We start from the raw sequence: 14451 nt of genomic DNA on the forward strand, positions 1-14451 counted from the left end.
ATGCCTGAGGTAAGGCTTGGGAGTCTTTTTTTATTTTATAATACTAAAAAGAGAAAAAGTTCTAGGTGGTTCAGCTACAGCTGACCCACTGACTAACCATTGGGTACTATTCAACTAAACTGCTTCAGTCTTGCATCTTAGTGACCAAGGTCCAGCTCGCTCAACCAGTTTGAGAATTTTTTACTTTTTTCTTACGCCCTGTGAAATCGTATTCATAGAAATTACTGGTTTATATCTAATAAATGAAAGACTCTTTTTTACAATGATAATCTTATGAAAATCTTGAGAAGCACTGGCTGGGTAAGCTCAGTTGGTTAGAGCGTCATCCCAATACACCAAGGTTGCAGGTTCAATCCCTGGTCAGGGCACCTAAAAGAATCAGAGTGAATGTATAAATAAATGAAACAACAAATTGATGTTTCTGTCTTTGTCTCTCAAATCAATAGATAAAAATCTTGAGAATCTTTTAAATTATATATCTGATAAGGGATTTGTATCCAGAATATATAAAGAATACACTTAAAGAATAACAAGAAAGATAAGTCGATTAATAACTGGAAAAAGTGTCTGAATAGACATTTCTCCAGAGAAGACACCCAAATGGCCAATAAGCACGTGAAAAGATGCTAACGTCATTAGTCATCAGGAAAATGCAACTCACAACTACAATGAGAATCACTTCACACCCACTATAATCAAAAAGACAATAACAAGGGTTATGAAGGATGTAGAGAAATTGGAACTGTCAGTGTTGATAGGAATGTACAATGGTGGAGATGCTTTGGACAACAGCCCAGTAATTCTCAAAAAGTTAAACACAGGGTTACCATTTGACCCAGCAATTCCACTTCTACCTACATACATACCCGAGATAAATGAAAATACGCATCCACACAAAAACATGTACGTGAATGTTCATACCGGCATTATTCACAACAACCAAAAAGTGGAAACAGCCCAAATGCCCAATCAACTGATGAATAAATAAAATGTGATATATCCCTACCATGGAATATTATTGAGCAATAAAATGGAATGAAGTACTAATATGCTCCGGCATGGATGGACCTTGGTAACAGTTCCTCCAAAACACTAAGAAGGTTAGTGGTGCCAGGGGCCTGAAGGACGGAGGAATGGGGGTGGTGAGTGCTAATGGGGGGTGGGAGGGCGGAGGTTGTGGAGAATGGGTGACGATAATGCTGAAATTAGTGGTTATGGTTGCAAGACTCTATATACTGAAAACCACTGTATCGGACACTTTTAAAGTATCGATTTTATGGTAAAATGCATAAAGTTCAAAAAAGCTATTAGGTTTTTAAAACCTGCACACAGCTCTAATGTCCTTCAGCACGTGATCAGCTGTACAAACTAGTACATGCATACTTTGGAATACTAGCTGCGAAACTACAACTCCCAGCGTGCCCCGCGGCCCGCCCTAGTCCCAGAGATCAGGTGACCGCTGTTCACGTGTCTTCGCAGCCGGCTGAGGCATGAACCACCGAGGGTAGGTGGCAAGAGGTAGAAGCGGTGGAGGGTGGAAGCCTTAGGACCCCGGGTACCCAGACCCCCGACCACAGCAGAGCCCTACCCATTCCCTGCAGGGAGCTCCGAAGCCAGGCGTCCTCCGTCACACGCATGCCCTCGGTTGGCCCGTCTCTGCCCGGTCTCCACCCTGCCCTAGGCCCGGATCGATTTGCGAAGCCCTTCCCCAGTTTACCCTATAGCAGCCCACTCTTCTCACTTCAGGCCTGGGGCTCGTCGCCTCCGCTCTGGGTGCGCCCTGACCCACGTCCCAATGCAGCCCACCCTCATAGTTCAGGGATCCGGCCCCGGTCGGGATCTGAGGGGCCTACGGCAGCGATTACAGCTCTGTCCTGAGCAGGCGGGCATCAGGTTTCTAGTTCTGGCTCTGCCAGCCTCCTGCTGTGCCATCGTCTAGCGTCTTTCCCTCCGTGGGTCTGTTTACTTAACTGATCTGGTGCTCCCTTCTATGACATAGAGTGAGAGCCGCTCAGTGCCCTGAACTTTGCTGACGAGCACAGAAACAGCTCCAACTCTTCACTCTGCTGACAGCACATTTTAAGTAAAGCCTTGAGGAAAAGGAAAAAAAAAAAAAAAAAAGACAAGAAAAATTTGGGGCCAGAGAGAGAAGTGAGGAAATCAGAGCCCAGATCTTTGCAGAGATCCTCCACCGTAGCCGGTCAGGTGGAAGAGCAGGTAAGCGGGGGACAATGGAGCTGAGTAGTGTGGGGGCGGGGCGGGGGGGAGGCGGGGAGGGGGCGGGGTGGAGCGGAGACGGCGCGAGCAGGACTGAGGAGGAGGTCTCACAGCTCTGGCAGCACGAACTTTGCAGGGCTTTCTCCGGAGCAATGCTGGAAGCCTGAGAGCTCAAGACTCTTGCTCCGCTCAGCGCTGCTTTGATTTTTTGGCTGAGTTGCTGGCTGGGTGGCAGGCTGCCTAAAAGGAAGTCCTGTGACACGCGGCTGATGTGTCTGGCGTTGGAGCCAGCAGAGAGTAGCAGCTGCCCCCGGAGCTGGTCCCATGGTTGCACGTGTGATGACCAACGCCTAGGAGCATCAGAGCGCTCTTCTTCCTTTGCATGAGTGTACCATTCCCAACTTTGTTGGGCCCTCACCAGCAGGAGCAATGGGAAGCTTCTGTCTACCCAGCGACCCTCCTTTGCCATGCGAAAGCCCCAGGGTGTTGAGGGCATCAGAAGGGATGCCCCTGTAGTTCAGTGGTCCCCAACCTTTTTGGCACCAGGGGCTGGTTTCATGGTAGGCAGTTTTTCCACAGACTGGTGGGAGTTTGGTTGCAAGGAGAACAGGAGGTGGAGTTCAGGCAGTAATGGTTACTCACCTGCTCACCCCCTGCTGTGGGGCCCCGTTCCTAACTGGCCACGGACTGGTACCGGCGCTTAGGGACCCCTGCTGTGGTCAGGTCAGCCATGTGGGAGACGAGTGAGAATTGGCCCGAATTTTGAAAGACTTTGAAAGCATGCAGAACTTAAGCTCTGGGCAGGAGGGAGGGACGCGGGGCTGTAATACGTTGAAATGCCCTCAGTTCTGAGTGAGGCCTGCTCGTGGGTCCTGTGGTGTAGAAACAGGCTGGGAAGGCAGACAGATCTGTATCCACATCCTGCTCTACAACTTGCTGATATGTGACCCTGGGTCATTGATTCGATCTCTCCGGAACGTGTGGACGCTGGTGAAAGGATGACGTGAGATAGGTCCATGACACTCCTGCCCCATACGTGGCCCGTCTCTAGCAGTGACGTGTCTTATTTACCCTGCAGGTGTGTGAGTCTGAAGCGAGCAGGACTTGCCCCTGGCCTATTTCTGTCTGTGCCATCCCCCTGTCCCCCCCATCCCCGGCTATGGCACCGATGCAGTGTTCCGCACAAGGGTGCACCTGGGTTTGAATCCCAGCCATCTGCTCTTGGGAACGTTGTTTCACCTTTCTGTGCCTACCTGGGGATAACAATAATACCTGCTTCTCCTGTCCAGGCTGAGAAGAGCCAGAGCCCACAGGCCTCCCAGGCAGACAGCGCCGAACAGGGGATGTGGTCGTGAGGCGGAATCTGCAGGCCCTGCAGAGAGGGGGCTCTCAGGACCATGGCCCAGGTCAGCATCAACAGTGACCTTGGCGAGTGGGGCTTCAGCGCGGACGCTGGGGAGCGGGCCCGTCTGCTGCAGAGTCCCTGTGTGGACTCGGACCCTAAGAACGAGGGGGAGGCCTCTCCTGAGAGTCCGAGCAGAGGTGCCACATCCGCATTTGGGGCCATCTTCATCGTCGTCAACGCCTGCCTGGGTGCAGGATTGCTCAATTTCCCGGCAGCCTTCAGCACTGCCGGGGGCGTGGCAGCCGGCATCACCCTGCAGATGGTGAGTGTGCAGGCCCAGAGGGCAGAAATGCGATTGAGCTGGCGAGCCTGGCCTCTGGGCCTCGAAGGGGAGGCTTTGGATCAGGGATGGTCAGAGCCGCCCCCGTCCCTGCCCTCACACATGGCAGACTCACTGATCTGTTCCCTCGTTCATTCCTCTGAGCCCAAATGAGGCTTCCAAAGCCTTCCCAGCAATCAGGGAAAGTTGACATCAATGGCATATAATCTCGTGGTCATGTTTAAGGAGTAGTCCCGTGTCTTTTAGAACTACATGAAGTACTGATGGAATGATATGAGGACTTGTTTGTTTGTTTGTTTGTTTTTCCTTCAAAATAATCCAGAGTGGGGAAAGGAATATATGAAACTAGATTGGCAATGAATGGATCATTTTTGAAGCTGAGCGATGAGTACATGGGGGTCCATTATATCATTCTGTCTACTTTTGTGTGTGTTTGAAACGTTCCACAAAGCTGCTTTTGTTTCTAAAGAAAATCTGAAGTCAGCAACCTCTGGTAACCTATTAAAATTGCCCTACAAGAGGAGGCGTATTTGCCAAACCAGCTTTGATCATTGGCCCAGTAACTGCTGAGCAAGACCGGGCTGCCCTTTGCTGCCAGGCTTTTCCCACACCCTCTTGCTCTGCCCCTGCCCACAGGGCATGCTGGTTTTCATCATCAGCGGCCTCGTCATCCTCGCCTACTGCTCGCAGGCCAGCAATGAGCGGACCTACCAGGAGGTGGTGTGGGCCGTGTGTGGCAAGGTGACAGGCGTGCTGTGTGAGGTCTCCATTGCCATCTATACCTTCGGCACCTGCATCGCCTTTCTCATCATCATCGGGGACCAGCAGGACAAAAGTGAGGTTCCCTCAGCAGCTACCTCATCCCTCCCCCTCGGCCATGGGGATCCTGGGGGTGGAGGGAAAGGGCACGGCACAGCTGCCCAAGGCCTCGCCTGGGCCCGGCATCCACCTGGGAGTCCTCCCTCCTGGCCACTGAGCCCATGAGACAGATGACGGTCCAGAGGCCCAGCAGAGCAGGAGGGCCGCCCCCTGCAGTGGCCGGGCGTGACGCTCCCTCCTTCCTCCCTGTGCAGTTATAGCTGTGTTGGCAAAGGAGCCCGAGGGGGCCGGTGGCAGCCGCTGGTACACAGACCGCAAGTTCACCATCAGCCTCACTGCCTTCCTCTTCATCCTGCCCCTTTCCATCCCCAGGGAGATCGGCTTCCAGAAATACGCCAGGTTTGGAGCCCCCCCCCGCCAAAACCTGGGCCAGACAGATGCTCTGATGGCAGGCAGCTGGAGACCCAAGGGCTGCTAGGGTACCCTGTCCTCTGCACCACCGCGCCTCCTGGGGCAGCAAGAGCGGGCAAGGGAGACAGTGGCCTTTGGCATCTGTGGGGTATCCAGTTCCAACATCCTTGTCAGAGAAGGGACAGGTGACAGTCGGGAGGGTGAAGGTGACAGGAGAGTGAAGGCAGCCCCCTGGCCTGGGCCTGGGCTGGCCCAGAGAGGACGGGATTTTTGATCAGTCGGGATTGTCCACCGGGCTGCATCTTCCATGCAGCTTGTTATGATGCGGGAGGACTGGCTTCCTGGCCCTGGGTCTGAAAAACCGTTTCCTGTGATCCACCATTGACAAGGTCACACTCAGCTGCCTCCCACATCCCCTGTAGTGTTAGCATTGCACTATGTGTACCTTCAGCCCTTCCAGCTCCAGAATCTCCTAGCTGGAGATACTGTCTCCCAGTATCCTAGTTGGAGAGAGGGTCTTACAGCCCTGCCTGCAGCCCTCGCCAAGCGCGGGCTGGTCTGACTGAAGCAGGAGACGTGCTTTGAAGCCCAGGCCTCCGAGCTGTGGAGCTGAGCCAGTGCAGTTCCTAATGGTCGGAAATGTCAGTCTGGCCCCCCGTTGGGGTCCCGCTCCCTCCTAGCTGTAGCCAATTTCTCCAAAACGTATTTCTCGTGCATTTCTTGAGTCTTTCCCCGAAACAGTCTCCCTGTTCGTTCAGTAGACACTTGCGGTCACCAGAGCTGAGGGTAGATGGCCCTGGGGTAGCATCAGAGAAGGGCAGCTGGGGCTGGGAGGGAGGAGTTCAGTACCTTCTTCTCGGCAGCTTCCTGAGCGTCGTGGGCACCTGGTACGTCACTGCCATCGTAATCATCAAATACATCTGGCCGGATAAAGAGATGACCCCAGGGGACATCCTGACCAGGTGGGTGAGAAGCCCCCAGGGGACACCTGGGGCAGAATCTGCTGCTTGGGCCCCAGAAGGTGCTGGGTCACACATCCAAAGGCCACACAGCCGCTTGTCTCAAAGCTCCTTAGCTCATCAGGGCTTGACTCCCTGGTCACTGTAGGAAGGAGGCAAGAGGCTCTGGCCTCTTCTTACTGAAGGGAAGAGCGAGAACCAGAGATGGGAGAGACTTTGCCACTAACATCCAACCAATGAGCCAACGTGAGAGCAGGCCTCAGGCTGCAGGTGTACACTCTTCCAACTTGTGATTATCTATAATTTTTGTGTCTTCTCCGTGAGAATGAACCTGTGTTGTCATTTTAAGTTTCCTTTTTCCTTCGAAAGGAACAAACGAAAAAAGCAAAAGCCCCGGTGTGGGAGCCAGACATTCTGGATTTCGGTCCCAGGAGGGCCTTCCAGGGCCTCAGTTTACGGGCCTGTGAACTGGAGGTGCACGCTCCCCCCGTCGCCAGGCGGCTGTGGGTTGACTGTGCGGGGTGCTCACTGGTGGAGGCTGTGGTGCACCGGATGAAGGGCAAGTGCGGGGGGTGCTGGGCGGCTGCGGGGTGTCCCAGGCAGCCGATTCTTGTGCGTTTACCCACAGGCCAGCTTCCTGGATGGCTGTGTTCAATGCCATGCCCACCATCTGCTTTGGATTTCAGGTGCCAGTTGCAAGGTCCCTGTCCCCGCCCACCCCGGGATGGGGCCCACATTACAGACCGGATGGGGGTCTAGGGAGGAAGGACGGAGTGGGGACCCCAGGACTTGCCTTTTGAGGCAATGGTCTTTCGTCCCTGTGGTCCTTGTCCCCGAGGTACCTCGCTCTGGAAACAGGGCGAGGCCACGTCGCCGCCGTAACTATGCCGTTCGCCCTGACAGTGCCACGTGAGCAGTGTGCCCATCTTCAACAGCATGCGGCAGCCCGAGGTGAAGACGTGGGGCGGGGTGGTGACGGCCGCCATGGTCATAGCCCTCGCCGTGTACATGGGCACAGGTGAGCGCGCCCTCGGGGGCCGGGCTTGGGGTGCCCCCGCGTGCCCCCTTTGTTCCCAAGTCCTCTGGCCCAGCTTTCCTGCGGACAGCCCTGCACTCTTAGCGTGTCAAACCCCGCTGTAGGCACCCGCGTGACCCTGGGCGGCCTTGGGCCGCCGCGGCCCAAAGGAGAGAAGCGCGTGCGTGCATTCGTTCAGGAGCTGTTCTCAGCACGGGGGGCGTGGGGATCGAGAGACCTGGCCCTGCCCGCGTGGAATGGACAGCCTAGTTGGAGAGACAGTCTCACAGGAGGAACTCAGGACTCAGTAAGGACTCTCAGACGGTAGTGAGGGCCGCAGCGACTGTGAAACAGGGCAGATGTGAGTGCGACTGGGAGGGGGTGCATCGGGGGAGGGTTCGCCGAAGGCTTCTCTCTGAGGGGGTTACGTCTGGGGGAGGCCCACGTGATGGAAGGAGTGAGAACCTGAAGGGCTGGAGGAAGAGCATGCCAGACAGAGGAACCAGAAAATGCCCAGTCCTTGAAGCAAGGGCAGGAGAAGGGTCTGCAGAGCTGGAGCCGAGCAAGCTGGGGTGGGAGACAGGGACCCGGGCCAGGTCCTGTTGGGCCTTGAGGACTGTGGGAGCCGTGGCAAGCGCGTCCTAAGCACGTGTGTCGGTGAAAGATGGCTGTGGGTGCTGTGTGGGGAACGGCCGGGACAAGGCGGCAGGACGGGGTAGGGGGCCCGGAGAACGGCCCTGTGATCCCTCCCGCAGGCGGCTCTGGGGCCAGCCCTCTTCTCCGCCTGACAACACCACGAGGAACAAGCGAGGCAAATAAGATGAGTCCCTGCTCTCCTGGGGCTTGTGTTCTGGTTGGAGACACAGATGCCAGACAAGTTTAAAAAAGAAAAAGAATTCAGCCCTGGCTGATGTGGCTCAGTGGACTGAGCGCCAGCCTGCGAAGCAAAGGGTCACTGGTTCGGTTCCCAGTCAGGGCACATGCCGGGGTTGTGGGCCAGGTCCCTGGTTAGGGGCATGTGACAGTCAACCGATTAGTGATCCTCTGGCACATCAGCGTTTGTCTCCCTCTCCTCTCTCTGAAAATAAACAAATAAATAAATAAAATCTTTTTTTTTTTCCTTTTAAAGAAAAAGAATTCAGAGAGGCGAGCTGTGGAGGGAAGGACAGGTTGATGTGCGCATGCCCGGGGCTGGGGTGATGGTGGGCGGCTTGGTGGGAGCGATGATCTGTAACAGGGAGCCTGTGAGGCCTGAGTGATTGGATGGCCGCACGAAGAGCTGGGCAGACGGAACGTTAGTGCAGAGGTGCCAAGACAGGAGCCTGCTGGCCGAGGGCAGGGTCAGGAGGCGCCTGATCCCTGCCCAACACCCTCTAAGCCTCCAGAGTGGCTCCAACACCCTCGGTGTCTTCTGTCGCACCAAGCGGTACCCTCCTGGGGTGGCCCCCACCCAGCCTCTCTATCCCTGCCCTCAGGCGTCTGTGGCTTCCTGACCTTCGGCGCCTCCGTGGACCCCGATGTGCTCCTGTCCTATCCCTCCAACGACATGGCCGTGGCCGTGGCCCGCGCCTTCATCATCCTGAGCGTGCTCACCTCCTACTCCATCCTGCACTTCTGCGGCCGGTGAGCCCTCCCCGCCCCTGCGGGGCATGCCCTCAGGGGCCCGAGAGCCCTGTGAACACGGCCCTTCAGCCCTGTGTGGAACCCGTGTTGTAGGAGAAACTGAAGCCCGCAGGAGAGTCAGTGCCCAGTGTGGCCCTATCAGTGTGCCCAGCGGGGCTCAGGCCCCCTTTGTCCCAGGGTCCCCAGAACATTCTGTGAGTCCTCTGAGAACCTCTAGCCCAGATCCTTCTCTGAACACCCAGTCTTCTGGGTGTCTCCGACCCTTCGTTTTCAGAGAACGACAGAACCCGTCCCCACCAGTGGGTGACCCCGCCCTGGGAAAGTGGGGTGCTAAGCCCTCCATGTCCGCCCTCTCATCCAGGCCCCGCGGCAGCCCCAGCAGATGCTGCTGGGCCTGCTTTACACAACAGGGAGCGGGCCGCCTGCCCACCATCTCCGCCATCGGGGGGTCTGGCTCGGGGGCCAGAGGTGGGGACAGGTAACAGGGTGCCCTGAGCCCACCATGTGCGTGCGTGTGCAGGGCGGTGGTTGAAGGCCTCTGGCTGCGCTACCAGGGGGTGCCGGTGGAGGAGGACGTGGGGCGGGAGCGGCGGCGGCGAGTGCTGCAGACGCTGGTCTGGTTCCTGCTCACCCTGCTGCTGGCCCTCTTCATCCCCGACATCGGCAAGGTCATCGCAGTCATCGGAGGCCTGGCCGCCTGCTTCATCTTCATCTTCCCAGGTGCGGGCCCTCGGCACCCCCACGGCCCCGCCCCCTCCGGGCCTCAGCTCCACACTCGCTCACCTGCTGCCGGGAGCCACCAGCCTTTACTGTCACCCAGCACAGGCTCTGGGCTAACGCCTGTGCAGGCGTCACCTGAAAAGCAGCTGTCATCCTCTCCATTTTACTGCCAAGGAGACGGGAGTTTCAGGGAGGGTAACGCTTGCCTCCATGTGAACAAACTCAGCTAATGAGTAACAACCCTTCCAACCCCACGTCTGTCTAGATCCCCAGCCTATACCTTTACTCCTTCACTCAAGCATCTGTTGCCCCTGGCAATCAGGGATCTGGCTGGTTCAGTTCCCGGAGGGCAACAGGGTCTGGTGCCCTGATGCAGAAGCCAGGACAGCTGAGTGTCAGTCACAGGCCTGCCATCAGATCTCGGGATATTGTCCCATCTGCTCAGCCATGAGTTCTGCCTGTACCCAGCTTGTTTCTGTTTAGGGCGCCATCTTGAAAGCCCTGGCCACTTGGCTTGGAGCAGGGGGGCCACACCTGCTCGGCAGCACACTGGGAAGGGCCTGGGTGCGCTGCTGCTTTAGCTCTGAGCCTCGCACGCAGCCCCAAGTGTTCCTGGCAGGTGCGGACCGCTCATGGGAGAGCAGGTGCCAGGCCTCCAGCTGGGTGTCGGGGGCGGGGATGGAGTGTCCGCAGGTGTGAATAGGCCTCTCTCCATCCGCTACTACTGCCTCTTGGTAAGGGGGAGAGGCTGGGCCTGAGGGAGGCAGCCCCCCAAAGCTCTTGGTGCCCCCTCTTCTCTTCCAGGGCTGTGCCTCATTCAAGCCAAACTCTCTGAGATGGAGGAGGTCAAGCCAGCCAGGTGAGGCAGGGCCCAGCCCGTGGTCCTCGGTGGGGGGTTGGGGCGGGCACTAGATCGGGAGGTAGCATTGCGGGGAGGGGCCCTTAAAATCATAGGGGCCGGGAGGCTCGCACACTTTAAAAAACGGGAGTTTTTAAAATGCTTTACTTAAAATGGGTAACATGTTCATTCTGACAGTTCAAACACTCCTGAAAGACTTTAGAGAAAAAAGCGGAAGCCCCTCCTCCCTCACAGTCCGGATGTCATCCTCCTCCATCCCCAGCTCCTTGTCACCAGCTCAGTCTGTGGCTTTCCAGACGGTCCTGCGCACGTGTGCCTGTCTGTGTACACAGTGCTGTATATACATATGCACCACCACATGGGATTAGGGATCTAGGTTTTTTTTAATGTTTTTATGCCATTCACACTTTTCTGCCACTTGCTTTATTTTTCCCCACTTAACCACGTATCTTGGCAATCACTCTGTCAGCCCAAGAAAACCCACTTCTTCCTTTTTCAATGTCTGCAGAATATTCTGTTGTGTGAATGTGTCCGGAATGTGAACACTCATTCATACACATCTTGGCACACCTGTTCAAAGATCCTGGTAGGATTTTTTTTTAAGGGTTTTCGTTTTGGTTTTTTTTTAAGATTTTATTTATTTATTTTTAGAGAAGGAGAAGGAGAGAAACAACAGTGTGCAGTTGCATTTCATGTACCCCATGCTGGGAACCTGGCCTGCAACCCAGGCAAACCAGCTAGGGCATTATTTAGGGAGAGAGGAAGGGAAGGAGAAAGGGAGAGGAAGAGAAACATCGATGTTTCGATGATGATGAAACATATCAGTTGCCTCTTGCACGCCCCCAAGTGGGGACCTGGCCCACAACCCAGGCATGTGCCCTGACTGGGATTCGAACCTGTGACGTTTTGGTTTCACAGGCTGGTGCTCATTCCACTGAACCACGCCAGGTAGGGCGATCTCAGTAGGATTGATTCTTAGGAAGAAATTGCTATATCACAAGGCAAGCTCATTCTTATTTTGTCACGTGGGTTCAAATTCTCCTCCAAAAAGGCAATACCAGGCGGAGTCCCAGCGGCGATGAACGTTCCCCACACCTCTCCCAGCACTGGGTATAACCGCCTTTTAAATTTCTGTTTAAATGGATGGATGTAAAACACTACACTGTTTTAATTTGCACATTTCCTTAAATATCAAGAGAGGTTGAGAACAGGTTGTGTGCTTTTAAAAAATGATCTTGCAAGTAATGCTTATTATAGAAAAACTAAAAAGAACGCAGGTAAGTCTTAAGGAAGAAAATAGAAATCACCCTTAATCTCAATACCTCCTTCTAACCCTGTTTGCTGTTTTTGATACATACATTTGATTCAAACATACATACATTTTCATACATTCACTTTACATACATTATAACCTTATTACTATTTTTGATACATACATTTCCATTTTTGATAACACATATTTACAGATGTCTGTTTTTTGTGTGTTTGGTTTTTTTTTAAATGAAATGGTTCGCACTCCATGTGACCTGCTTTTCCCCCAAACATATCTCCACCAGGAGACATCCTGGTCCTGCCCTTGCTGTGACCAGTCAGTCCCATTTGGTCTTGGCCTTGCCTGTCTGTGGGTTAGGGATCATACACCTGGCCACACATACCTTTGTACAAAAAGGCCTTGAGACCTAGGAAGTGTTCTACCCACAGGAGAAGTGGTTTAAGTGGTTATGGTCATTGACTGGTGTGTGCGTGTTGAAGTCTGTGGAGTCACCGGTGGGGTGATTGACCAGGTCCCTCTCTCCCTCTGCCTTACAGCTGGTGGGCGCTGGTCGGTTATGGAGTCCTCTTAGTCACCCTGGGAGCCTTCATCTTCGGCCAGACCACAGCCAACGCCATCTTCGTGGATCTGTTGGCATAACCGCAGCCTCCCAGGGAACACATGGCCTTTGCCCTTGCACCCGGGAAGCCGTCTCTTGGAGCTGCAGGGCCCCCTGACCCTGCCGTCGTTCCCCTTTGCTGGTGGCCTGACAGCGGGACATCCTTTCCCAGGCATGGAGCTGGGGCGAAATCAGGCCCCACCCCTCTGGACCGCCCACACATGGCCCCCTGTCCTGGCAGTGCCGTGGATGGTGGAGTGGTGTCACAGAGGGAACCCCCCTCAGCTCACAACGTCTCCATGCCTGGGACCCGTGGGTGCAGGGGGTCAGCAGGTCTCGGAAGAAGGAATCCAGCCTGACTTCGCTCTGGAGGAGGGCAGGCAGGAAGCTGCTGTCCCCCTCAGAGCAGCCTGTGCCGAGCAGGCACTATGCTCCCTCCCCGGGACTCAGCACCTGCTCCAGGCTGTCAGCAGACCGGCCGGCAGTGGCTTCCTCTGGGATCTGGCAATTTCCAAAGGTAGCCCTGGATTCACACAGAGGCTCAGAGGCAGATAGAGTTCACACCTAGTCCACTCCCTCCTGGGCCCACAGTGAACCTACAGCCCTCTTTCCCGTGGGTACGTGACATTGGGGCCTCGCCCAGGGTCTTCCCCTAAACCTGAGGGTCCAGGCATCCTTCTCTTCCATCCCCAGACATCACCAAGTCTTATGTTTACAAACGGTGCCAGCCCGGCTCAGCCAGGGGCCGGGGCCAGGGGCCGTCCGTGCCACGGTGCTGTGAGTACTCCTCCTCAGCTTCCCCCATGGCGGGGAGTCTTTCTCAGATTCCAGGTGGGCCCCTCTTTTCAGAGGTTCAAACACGGGTGATGGAGAAGGCTAGGTACCTTTTAGACCTGTGCAGGCTGGGCTGGTCAGGCTCAAGGCGAACCTGTCTGGTATCTACTCCTTCAGTGTCTGCTTCTCTCCGCCCTCCTGCCAACCCTAGCATGGTAGCCCACAGACAAGCAAGGCAGCTGATGGGTCGCTGGGCAACGCTGAGAGCTGCAAACGCCAGCCTGGACGTTTTCCTTTCCATCTGGATCTTGTCTGCTCCTTCTCCCACCCATCGCTCTTCCCCTCCACCCCGTTTTTCAGCCCTGCTCACTAAGTATTGGGGAGGGGTTGACAAACCTCTCGTCCACCTCCTCAGCTCCACACACCACCAGGTTTGGTCTTGGTGGCCTGTCGGTCACATTGAGATCACACCTGGATTGTGCCCCAGGAGGGTGAGGAGGGACGCTACTCTCCCACTCTGTGTTCTTATTCTGAACACCTGGGCCCCTCACTGGCCAACACCAGGCACCAGCTGAGGCCGCCTCCGCCCGGAACACCCAGCGTGCCCCTGGCCCCTCTTCCCAAAACCTCTGCACTGGGGCAGTGGGTGAGGGACCCGACCCAGCAGCCCAGCACTCAGGACAGCCAGATGTGAGCCGCAGAGGCTGGATGGATTCTGCCCAGTCCCCAGACTAGGCGACCTGCCTTTCCTTGCCTCCGGGCCCCTGGGGCCAGAGCCGCTCTGCAGCTTTCCCTCGGCGCCCCCACCTTCCCCGGGGCTGGGCTTCCTGGGTGGAGGGAGCTGAGGGCGTCGACACAGAGGCCGGACCAGTCGGGAAAGGGGCTGGGATTTGGCCCGGCCCACACTCAGGAGCCCCTACCCTCCCTGCCAGGGCATTTCACTTTCTTTTCTACAGTCCAGGGAAGATGGTAAATAAAGAGGGACTTGTGCTGCTGAGCTGTGTGGCCTGTGTCTGGTACTGGGGACAGAGGCCAGGCCACTGCTGACAGGAGGGTGGGGCAAGGCCTTCTCGCCTTATGGTCTGGGACCCTTGTCGGCAGTGGGCACCGCCATGTTCCCCTTACCAAGCTGGAAACCTGCAAGCGGTCCTTGACACCTCCCTTCTCCCCCATGTCCTATTAGCCCTGTCCCACCCATTGGGGAATCAGCCTCGGTCCCTGTCCTGCCCCCGCCTTAGCTCAGGCCCTCCCCTTGTCTCCCCTGCACTGCTGTGGCCTGAGACTGGCCCCCACGCTGTCCGTCACCCCCTGACCTCAACTCTTCGGGGAGCTTCAAATTCCTGCGCATCCATCCCTGCCTTTTCAGAGGTGTGCAGAGCAGGTCCGGGTGTGGAGACCGTCACTGTGCTCAGTGCTCGCAGGAAGACCCAGAACGAACGCAAGTACTACACTCAGTCCACTGGGGACACTCCATCTACTGGAGACAACTGATAACAAA

At 55.8% G+C, this 14451-nt stretch overlaps 1 protein-coding gene across 1 annotated transcript; it reads left to right on the forward strand.

The window, feature by feature from the left end:
• The first annotated feature begins 1461 nt into the window (after positions 1-1461).
• SLC38A7 (solute carrier family 38 member 7) lies at positions 1462-13942 on the forward strand. The gene is made up of 12 exons (XM_054579365.1): positions 1462-1504; positions 2000-2217; positions 3507-3884; positions 4539-4737; positions 4976-5120; positions 5996-6094; positions 6720-6777; positions 6995-7109; positions 8582-8729; positions 9250-9449; positions 10254-10308; positions 12118-13942. The coding sequence occupies exons 3-12, from the start codon at positions 3615-3617 to the stop codon at positions 12218-12220; spliced, it is 1392 nt and encodes a 463-aa protein (XP_054435340.1). The 5' UTR covers positions 1462-1504; positions 2000-2217; positions 3507-3614; the 3' UTR covers positions 12221-13942.
• Positions 13943-14451: the final 509 nt, after the last annotated feature.

This window comes from Pteronotus mesoamericanus, unplaced genomic scaffold (assembly GCF_021234165.1).
Source record: "Pteronotus mesoamericanus isolate MK-2021 breed Mesoamerican mustached bat unplaced genomic scaffold, CSHL_Meso_final contig_52, whole genome shotgun sequence".
Lineage (NCBI taxonomy): Eukaryota > Metazoa > Chordata > Mammalia > Chiroptera > Mormoopidae > Pteronotus > Pteronotus mesoamericanus.

Coding starts and splice junctions, on each gene's coding strand:
- SLC38A7 (XM_054579365.1), top strand. CDS start 3,615: ATGGCCCAGGTCAGCATCAACAGTGACCTTGGCGAGTGGGGCTTCAGC. Junction 5,121..5,995: donor GGCTTCCAGAAATACGCCAG/GTTTGGAGCCCC, acceptor TCTTCTCGGCAG/CTTCCTGAGCGTCGTGGGCA. Junction 6,095..6,719: donor CCAGGGGACATCCTGACCAG/GTGGGTGAGAAG, acceptor GTTTACCCACAG/GCCAGCTTCCTGGATGGCTG.